The sequence below is a fragment of the Amia ocellicauda genome, chromosome 1 (assembly GCF_036373705.1).
Source record: "Amia ocellicauda isolate fAmiCal2 chromosome 1, fAmiCal2.hap1, whole genome shotgun sequence".
In the NCBI taxonomy this organism is placed as follows: domain Eukaryota; kingdom Metazoa; phylum Chordata; class Actinopteri; order Amiiformes; family Amiidae; genus Amia; species Amia ocellicauda.
In genome coordinates this window covers 11,915,806-11,925,067 of record NC_089850.1, presented here as the reverse complement: position 1 = coordinate 11,925,067, position 9,262 = coordinate 11,915,806, and the positions used below count along the sequence as shown (strand labels likewise).

Here is a 9,262-nt window from a genome sequence, read left to right as displayed (position 1 = left end):
CAGCTCATCCTGTTGGCGTCGAGGTTGCTCCCGCCGCGACCAATCACGTTTCAGAGAAGGCGGAGCTTCCGGTTGCCCTTGAGCCGCCTGTATCCTGTGCGTGCTGTGGACGCGCGGCGCCGCTAGAGGGAGCCAGTCGCTTCTTACACAGCTGCCCTGTCTTTCTCAGCCAGAGGCACACAAGACAGTGGGGACCAGGGAGGGCAAAACGTGCATTTTGTTTTTAGTCATCCTGATGCACATTTGAAATTGAGACTTCAATATGGAGGTACAAAATATACAAACAGTCATTTTCTCTTACCTGACACCAGATTGTTTTATATTGCTGCTGGGATTACATTTACAGAACCGAAGAAACACACATTCTGTAACCTTAATCAGACAACAGTCCAATAATTGAAATACATTTTATCTTTATGTTGCATACTGAAGACAGATCAACAATTATTTGAGAATATAAAAATAAGTATATACACTTAAAGTATTAAGAGTACTTAAAAACTGTAAACTTAATAAATCAGTTTTTTTCCCCAGTGGTTTCAGTGGATTACAATAAATTAATATTAACCTCAATACTTGGCAGGCATAATTTTAATGAATGGAAGGAATTCATTTAAAAACTACCAACACTCTTTTAAATTGATATCCCTTCTTTTCTATCAGATGCACAAAAACACTAATAATAAAAGCTTAAAGGCGGAAGGAACTCATAGAACAAGCACCATGGTGGCTTTGGGGAATACCGACTCATTTTATTATCCTTTTTATTTTTCATAAAGAGATATGGGCACTAATAAAAACGTAATGCGATTTCCACAACAATGGCAATAATACACAGAGGACCGGCTGCCTCAAACGAGCGAGGAAATAAGCATTGTCCCAGAGCTGCGCTGAAACAAAAAAGGAGCTAATTTCTTTAGAGTTTAGCTCAATGCAAATCCTGGGAATGAGGCGATGGAGGAGGGAGGAAAGTGAAGGATATGCTTGTTCTCCAGAGACCAGCGTCTTCCCAGGAGGCCGTGCACATCAGTCAACCCTCTTAACTCTTGCCACAGATCCCGTGCCGAGTGATTATTAGTAGCTCTCCTTGTTGAAGTAGAAGTGTACCCCCCGGGGGTCAGGGGAAGAGTGGAGGTTGCACATCCTGTGAAGGACCTTGGAGAGGGGCTTGGGGCCACAGAAGAACACTCCGATATTTCCACTGTAGCAAGGAAACCGTCAGGACACACAAAGACACATTACCCACTTAGGAATCTCCACCGGACAGGTTTGGAAATTCAATATATCACCACAACTTAATAAATGCCATACAAAGACATTTCCATACATACAGCTGATGTGGTCTGTGAAGATTAATAGTTGAGCAAAACCCTTCAAAAGTATATTTTCAGCGGTTTGCTTTCATTGCAAAATTAATTTTTACTGAATTTTGGTTCAGTAAGAATAACACTATTTACCCAGCTTCATAAATGCATTTGCACACAGGCTTAGAAGACACCGCCACGATTTAAGTATGTACAGAACATGAATGGCTTTTTTTTCAGTGTACACCACCCATATTTCACCCAGTTTAATTAATCTAATACCAGCCTCTGAAACCACATAAACAGATTGCCAAGTGTCTCTGCACAGTATATTGAATGCAATCTAATACTGTTGATCCGTCAGCCAGCAGAGATACTGCGCCACGGGCTTGTCAGAGTCTGTCTGAAGACTATCAGCGTTTCCATTATGCGCAAGAACAGGACTTCTGTCTTTAGGATTCCTCCCTCTATCACTGCAGCACAATGCCTGGTTTGTGTGGCTCACACACCTGGTGCAGCTCTGGCATCACTGAGTGTAATCAGCTACTGTCAGAACCACCGGCCTGGTGAACTCCCTGTTTGTGCCTTTCAGTGGCCTGTCTTCAAGGCAATAGCTCTCAAATGTTAACAGACCAGGGCTGGGGGACCCTGTGTTCAAGTAACCCTATGGATTGTCTTCATCTTTATGATTTGAGGAGGAAATGAACCCAGTACTCCTACCCTCTCTAACCTACTCAGCCTTCCAAACCAGCTTTGTGAACTTACCAGGGATGGGCAGCCGCAATATTGCTGAACTCCTGGTCCCAGTTTGGCCGGCCATAGAAGGTCTTCTCCCTGCAGCCTGTGATGACATCTCTCTGTTCTCCGCAGTGCAGCGATATGTGCCGAGCCTGTGGAGTTGAAGGTGCTTTTCAGACAAGAGGCACAGTAGACGACTCGATAAACACAACACTGAAACGTTTGCTTCCTGCACCCACCTGAACCTCATCCCATCCCGTGAGGAAGATGTGAAAGCTCAGGAGATCGTCTTTCCCTGTCATCTGGGTCTCCAGGGAGAACAGCAGGTCTGAGAACCACTCAAAGGCAGACTTGTCGCGGCAAATCCAGAAAAAGTACAGCTTGGAGAGGGAACAAAATTACATTGAATCTTTATAGCAAACTACAAACCTGTACATCATAGCGGTTACATTTATGATTAGAAGAAAGTGGCATCTCACTAAAAATGAAGCTGCAACTGAGTACAGTTCTTTAGTTTTCTATTAGCGGGTGGGTCAAAGTTTTGATTTAATCCCAGCCATGCTTTCAATATGAAATTTTAAGATAGTCTTCTGTGTGCTGTCACATTGAAATTACTGACATTTATAATGCATGCTTAAATCATGCTTAAGATTCACACAAACATATTTATTTATTCATTTTTACCTTGTGATTTGAGAGTAGTGGTTCTCAACCCTGGTCCTGGAGGATCCCCTACCCTGCTGTTTATTTTTTCAACTGAACTCTCAATTACTCAGTTGCACCCTTAATTGAATTAGTAACTTCCTAAATCAGAGCCTTTTCATTATTCATTATTCATTATTTTAAACAGTAGGGGGTATAAGTTGAGCATAAAATTGCAGAACTTATCTTAGGAACTACGTTTTTATCAGTTACACAATTTAAAATGTCAAATTTAAGTAAATTATTACTTAAATTATGGATTCAATTTAGTAATTGAGAGCTTGGCTGGAACAAAAACCAGCAGGGTAGGGGGTCCTCTGGGAGTCACAATCACAGCAAAAGGTCACAGCTCACCTTTTGAAGTTTGAGGGACATGGAAGAGTCACAGGATTTGTGCCACAGTGATTTCAAAACCGAGACAAAAGGAGTCACTCCTATCCCAGTGCCAATGCACACGCTGATGCGATACTGGAACACATCACTACTGGCAGAGCCAAATGGACCATCCACTGCCAGTCTGGGAGAAATGCCAAAGCAAAGCATGAAAGAAAGAAAAACAGGCACAAGGGAAACCCCAAAGAAATGTAATAGCCTGGTTTAACTCTTTCTGGTCATGCCTTCAAACTAGACATGACCGAAGATATTATAATATAATGGGTCATTTTAGAAATGCACTCTCAAACATGGCAATTTTGCAATTTAAATATTATAGTGTAAAATCCTTGTATTTCCTGTTTGTGAAATGCAGTTTAGTTTCAGCACAAATACATTTTCTACTCTGAGAACGTCTCATTTTATAGCCCAGAGTTAACACTGCTGATATACAATAAAACCAAATAGAATAACATCAAATGAATCTGTGCCGCATGAGCTATGAACACTTTTTAAATTGGCGACCACGATTCATTATATAAATCATGAATTATTGCTTCTCACTGAATCGTGGGCAGTTTACAATATCGTGATCACAAATTACAAAACTGTGAACAAATAAGCCTGTGAACAAAATGCATCTGTTTTTAACAATGTCATCTATGGCTTTAAATTCTTCAATAAAGTAGCAGCAATGTTTGCAAAAACGTCTTGAAAATTCTTATTTTGTGGGCAGGAGTTATAGGCCTAATTCATACACATGCTTATTCAATTAATATGGTTGCTAATTCATGGCATGGTTTACTGCAGAGTGTGCACAAATAAAGGTGCCAACAAATGAATACAACTTCCTCCCACTTCAAGTACTACAGGTTGCTTCTATGTCTATTTCTAAAGCATGAAACCTTGGTGGGGGGATGAGGAAGTTGACTTAACATGCCTAGGCAACTGAGTCAAGTAGGCAGATACCCCAGGATCTCTTCTCGGATCCACAAAGGCGGCATGCAGGGCGGCGGTCCAGTCTCCCACTATGCGTACGTGGACACTCAAATAGTCCTCCTCCGGCGCTGACGTCAGGGTGAAGGGGTGCCATTCTAGAGGTGATATCATGGGACACTGAAGAAAGATGTACTGTCCCGATTGCATCTTAAAACTCTTCTTTTTCATCTGCAGTTCGAGGACGTTTGAAGGATGGGTTACCACCTAAAATAACAGAATATTTTGTAATGAAACATTGCATTCTGTTAAGTTTTCCCCCCTGTGTCCTGGGTAAGCCAACACAATGGACCTTTAATCACAAAACAAGCATTTAAAGAAGCCCTAGTCATTTGCTTGTTTTCTGGTCATTTTCCAAGGAGTTTTAGCAGGACACATCCATTCAGAGATCATGTAAAATGTATTCACATGTGTGCTAAAAACATCCTTTCACTGTGGCTTTTTAAATTGTGTAACAAATTGGTTGTATGATTGTCTGAGTACTTGTTTATAATCATCCTACTGCTATGTGAATCTGTACAGTGCTTTGTGATTTCTTTAAAATGTGTTTCGTAAAAGTTATACATTATTATTATTACATAAATAAATGGTGCAGGAAAGGTACATTTAAAAATAGTAAAACAATACATAGCCTTTGTTAGGTGTCTGTCACCTTTAATTGTGTTCTTGTGTATGCAGGATAATCACATTTAAAAGAAAGCTGAGCTTCAATAAATTAATACTTGCGGTCAAAATATTCCTTACTTTAGTTAGAACCACGGGCTGCAAGGATCGATAGTAACGCACAATTCTTTCACAGACGAAGATGAACAAGGGACCGACAACCCACTTCCATGACTGAAAGACAAATTAGATCTGAGTGGACATCTGTTGAAATGCTTTTAATCTCTGAAGTCACATACTCTGTGGGAATCTCCATGCATACTTTATAATTTTCCATAAGGTTTAAATAAATATGAACAGATGAGTTAATATCACAGGCTCATAAAAACACAAAGGTGCTGTGACAAACAATTATTGAAGAATTCAACTTAGTGAAGAGAACAGTGAAATTGTAATGTCCAATTCAATAAAAGATCTTACATTCTAAATGCAACAGCTTTTCTTTAACAAGCTTTTGGACTTCCATGTGTTATGGTGTTTAAAACTCAAAGAGCACTAAGGGGAAGCAACTGATAGCTTGCAAACAAATATATTGTGAAACACTGCAATTGTTTTAAATCTAAAAAGCCCAAGTCTGGTAAAATGATCCTCCCAAAAGGAAGGCATTTTAGGGTCATAATATCCTCTGCATTTCTTTCCCTCTCAGAACGGAATTTAAACTAATTATTTAGATAAGAAATCACCCGTTTCTCCCAGGACCTAATCAGTTGCTCAAGGATACTTATGACTGGAGTTGCCCATTTAGCAAACTAAACTGATAGGAGGGATCAATCTCACGGCTGGGCTGTTTCCAGTGAAATGTGGCAAAGGACACTGAGGGACATTTCCCCATTCATCCACGTGATGCTTGCAGTAAGACACGTTGTGGTCTGATAGGCTCTGTGGGGTCTGCCCTCGGACAATCCTCCTTAAATACAGAATAAAAACATAAACAAGGCATTCAAATTAGAATAAGAATTTATACAACCAACAAGGTTCTTTAAAACCAAAGAAAATGTTTTACATGTAACTGAATAGGTGAACTTCCTTAATTACATTTTTATTAGTGGTTTATTCAAGTGTTTGTGCCAGGCACTTTTGGAAAGGGCAATATTTCCCGTTAGCATAAGGAACATCCTCTGCTCCTGTTCTTAAGAAATTGCACAAACCACCTTAGTTTATACGTTGAGCAAATGTACAGCACTGAAGTATAAACAGTATATAAAGTAAAGGCTGTTCTTCACTCTCACTCACCCAGTGCCATGGATGATTAGTCCAATAAAAAACACAACAAAAAAGTGGTGGGTTAGCCAGAAAACCTCGTAAGATGATCGTCGAACAGACTCCGTTGATGAGGTCACCATCAGGACTAGAACAACCGCAATCACCAATCCAGAAATTCCGGATATATTAATCAAGACTTCTTTCATAGGAGTCTATAACAACAACATTGATTTATTTTAAAACAAAAGGTTAAAAACAACTACTATGTAAAGACTTTCCCCATGAAAATATCCAAATTCTAGCTTTTCAGCAAGACATTCCTCATTATTACAGTGTTGGTGTTTGTATGAAGGTTTGTATTGTAAAAGTGCACCTTTATTACAATACATTGAGGCAAAAGGGACAAATGGAAGTGGCTTTCTGAATCATTTTTAATAAAACTGAACAGTGATCAGGAATTCCTAACAGAGATTGGTGAGGTGAAAACTATTTCAGTTCTCTTACCGTATTGTAAGTCCGTACTGGGTTCAGGTACGTCTCGTTGCACTTCTCCCCAAGACTAGAGAGTTTCAGCAGCAGATCTCCGGCTTCCAGTGACTGACTTTCGTGATACCTCTCAATGTTCGATAGATGTGCTACAATGTGGATGACTACAGGGACAGACCAAACAAGAACTACTGATTTAAAAAATAAAATACAATCCCTATAACATTTTGAAATACTGAGCCGTAACAGGTTTGTTTGGGAAGGCACACAGAAGCAGTCTTGAACACTGGGAGAGGGGAGCACTCAAATATTTATGACCTCACTTTCTTTGTGGGATTTGTCACACAGTGGGAAAAAATAGCCCACTGAATATAGACTTGCACAATTAGATAGGACTATGGTATCATCTGATCATAAGCACATGCACATAGCTAATGGCTGTGAATTGTCTTTAATACTCTTCTCTGAATAGGTTTACACTGCATCATGTTCATATTACATTATTTTGTTCATGTATTTGTTTTATTATCTGATTATTTGGATCAGGTTTTCTTGTTTTATGAAAAGACCCTATTTGCGTATTTCCATTTCCTGTATTTAGAGGTTCCTTCCTGTTTGCTGTGAATTCATAAAAAATAACTCCTCATAGTACATCCTTAACCAACAGAGACAGTTGATGCTTGCTTGCATTGAATATGATTTCAGTGAATCTATTTAGTGGCACCACTAACAACAAAAACAACATCAAAAGTGCTGTGTTTAAGCCAATTAAAAAAGCATAACGTGGCCTAGCTGCATCAGACAATGGAGTCTGTCTGTTTGTTGTTTACCATGGTTTCATACATAATGAAACAGTGAATCGTTGCAACTTAGCTTTTTAGATTGATGCATTATTCAGTACTTCTGATGTCTGCTGTTTTTTTAGTAGGAAAGGACAGGTTTTCAGTCTTACTTGAATGCACCACTATCAGGTAGGCAACTATACGGTGGAAGGTAATGTTCTTGTCCAGCTGCTTTCTGAGGGCTCTCTTCTGGCACTAAGGTGGACAATAAACAAAAGTGTTTTCATAGGACTGCAAAAGGTATCACAATGGGGAAAAGTTGTGCAGTAGCCCGTGGATGGCACTTACAGCGCAGGAGCCTCGCAGGAAGGAGATAAGGTTGCGACTGACGGGTAGCAGAACCGCCATGCAGTTCAAATTGGCACCGGCTGCAGAAGCTCGAGCCCACGACAAGCCAGACTGGTAATTGGGAAACATAATAAACCAACCATCAACCGAGACCCTCAGCAGTTAAAGTCCAGTCGTCATCTGATTAATTGTACATTTAAGCATGGTCATGTGCGCTGTACTCACTCCCAGCATGGCACGGGTGTAAGTGTAGGCCTCGTCTCTGGTGTAGGAGAGGAAAGCCAACACAAACAGAAGCACGTTCAATCCCAGCCACAAGAGCTGAAAGAGAAGACAAGGATGCTTGGATTTAAACTACTGATTCGAAGCATTTACATCACTGAAATCGAGTTACACCTTTCTACATTTTTAAAATACCCAACTCTACAAAATAGTGTAAAACATTTCTTGGGCATAATTTATTTTCTTTTATAATTTATAATACAGGTTGTTAAATATATTAAATATTTCACGCTGTAGGTTGGGAGACAAAACATGTGAATATGTTTGTATACAGGTAACAATTTGTCAAATAACTTGCAGATCCAAAAGTGTAAAGAACAATTTACACCATAAGACTTGTACATACATTTATAAAATCACTGAATACACACTCCATAGAACACAGACCAATGAACTGGGATCTGTACAGTTTTTCGCCATAGGCTGAAAGTGTTCACAATGAACTATAGCTTAATCAACAATATTTAAATACTATATCAATCAGAAAATAACAGTATTAATACTTCAGACAACAACTGTGTGTGTTTCTCCTATCTAAACAATATATTATTGCAGAATTGACTACAGTACAAAATCGAAAAAGCATGGTAGGTCTATTAAAATATCCCAAGCCTCACAAAAAAGATAAATTCCTCGTTCTCATTCCTAAGCTATTTTAACATAAACATTTTGTCAAAAAAGCTATACTGTATAAATAATAGATAAAACTTACCACCACAAAAACAGACATTCCTTCATTGACAACCCAGTCCATGTCTGTTGCTTGATGCTTCTACAAGTACATACTGTTGCCTCGTACAATATCCCCTTCTTATCTTGCCATACAGGTGTCTTAATGTGCGCAGAGTTGTCCGCACTGGGACGAGTAGCTCCTTCCAACTCCATGTCTACTGTAATGTTCTTTCACCAGATTCACTTCATCCACTGTCATGACTTGCAGTTTCATCAGGTAATAAAACTAGAAGAGGAACACTAAGCAGCATCTTACTTATTTAGTAACTTACCCTTTAACTTATTTATTGTATTCATTTATTATCAACCCATTTTGTCTGCAGATTGATCACACAAAAAATACCCTATTGGATTACTTTTGTCCAAATGAATGGAGGGCATTTATACATAGAAAATGTGAAAGAATTAATGAAAGTACTGTGCAAAGATTCAGATTCAGTTCATTTATTTTGTGATCAACTATTTCAATCGTTCCTGTAAATACATGAAAAAAAGTAATTATTTATTAAAATCCAAGCATAGGAAGCAGGACACATAGCAGTATGCACATTCATGCAATTGCAGGACTACATTTCAGCACATTCAATTACAAATTAAATACATGAATTAAGTTGTTGCTTTTTAATATACGTTGCATATATTCAACACATAATT

The 9,262-nt window shown here is 38.9% G+C and overlaps 1 protein-coding gene across 1 annotated transcript; it reads right to left on the bottom strand.

Moving 5' to 3' along the window:
• Window positions 1-1,023: 1,023 nt before the first annotated feature.
• LOC136758598 (NADPH oxidase 3-like) lies at window positions 1,024-8,630 on the bottom strand. The gene is made up of 13 exons (XM_066713129.1): window positions 8,589-8,630; window positions 7,820-7,915; window positions 7,595-7,705; window positions 7,417-7,501; window positions 6,483-6,628; window positions 6,009-6,190; window positions 5,553-5,682; window positions 4,857-4,949; window positions 4,057-4,319; window positions 3,099-3,261; window positions 2,282-2,422; window positions 2,070-2,194; window positions 1,024-1,201 (listed from the first exon to the last, which is right to left on the bottom strand). Exons 1-13 carry the CDS (start codon window positions 8,628-8,630, stop codon window positions 1,075-1,077), a joined length of 1,704 nt encoding a protein of 567 aa, XP_066569226.1. The 3' UTR covers window positions 1,024-1,074.
• Window positions 8,631-9,262: the final 632 nt, after the last annotated feature.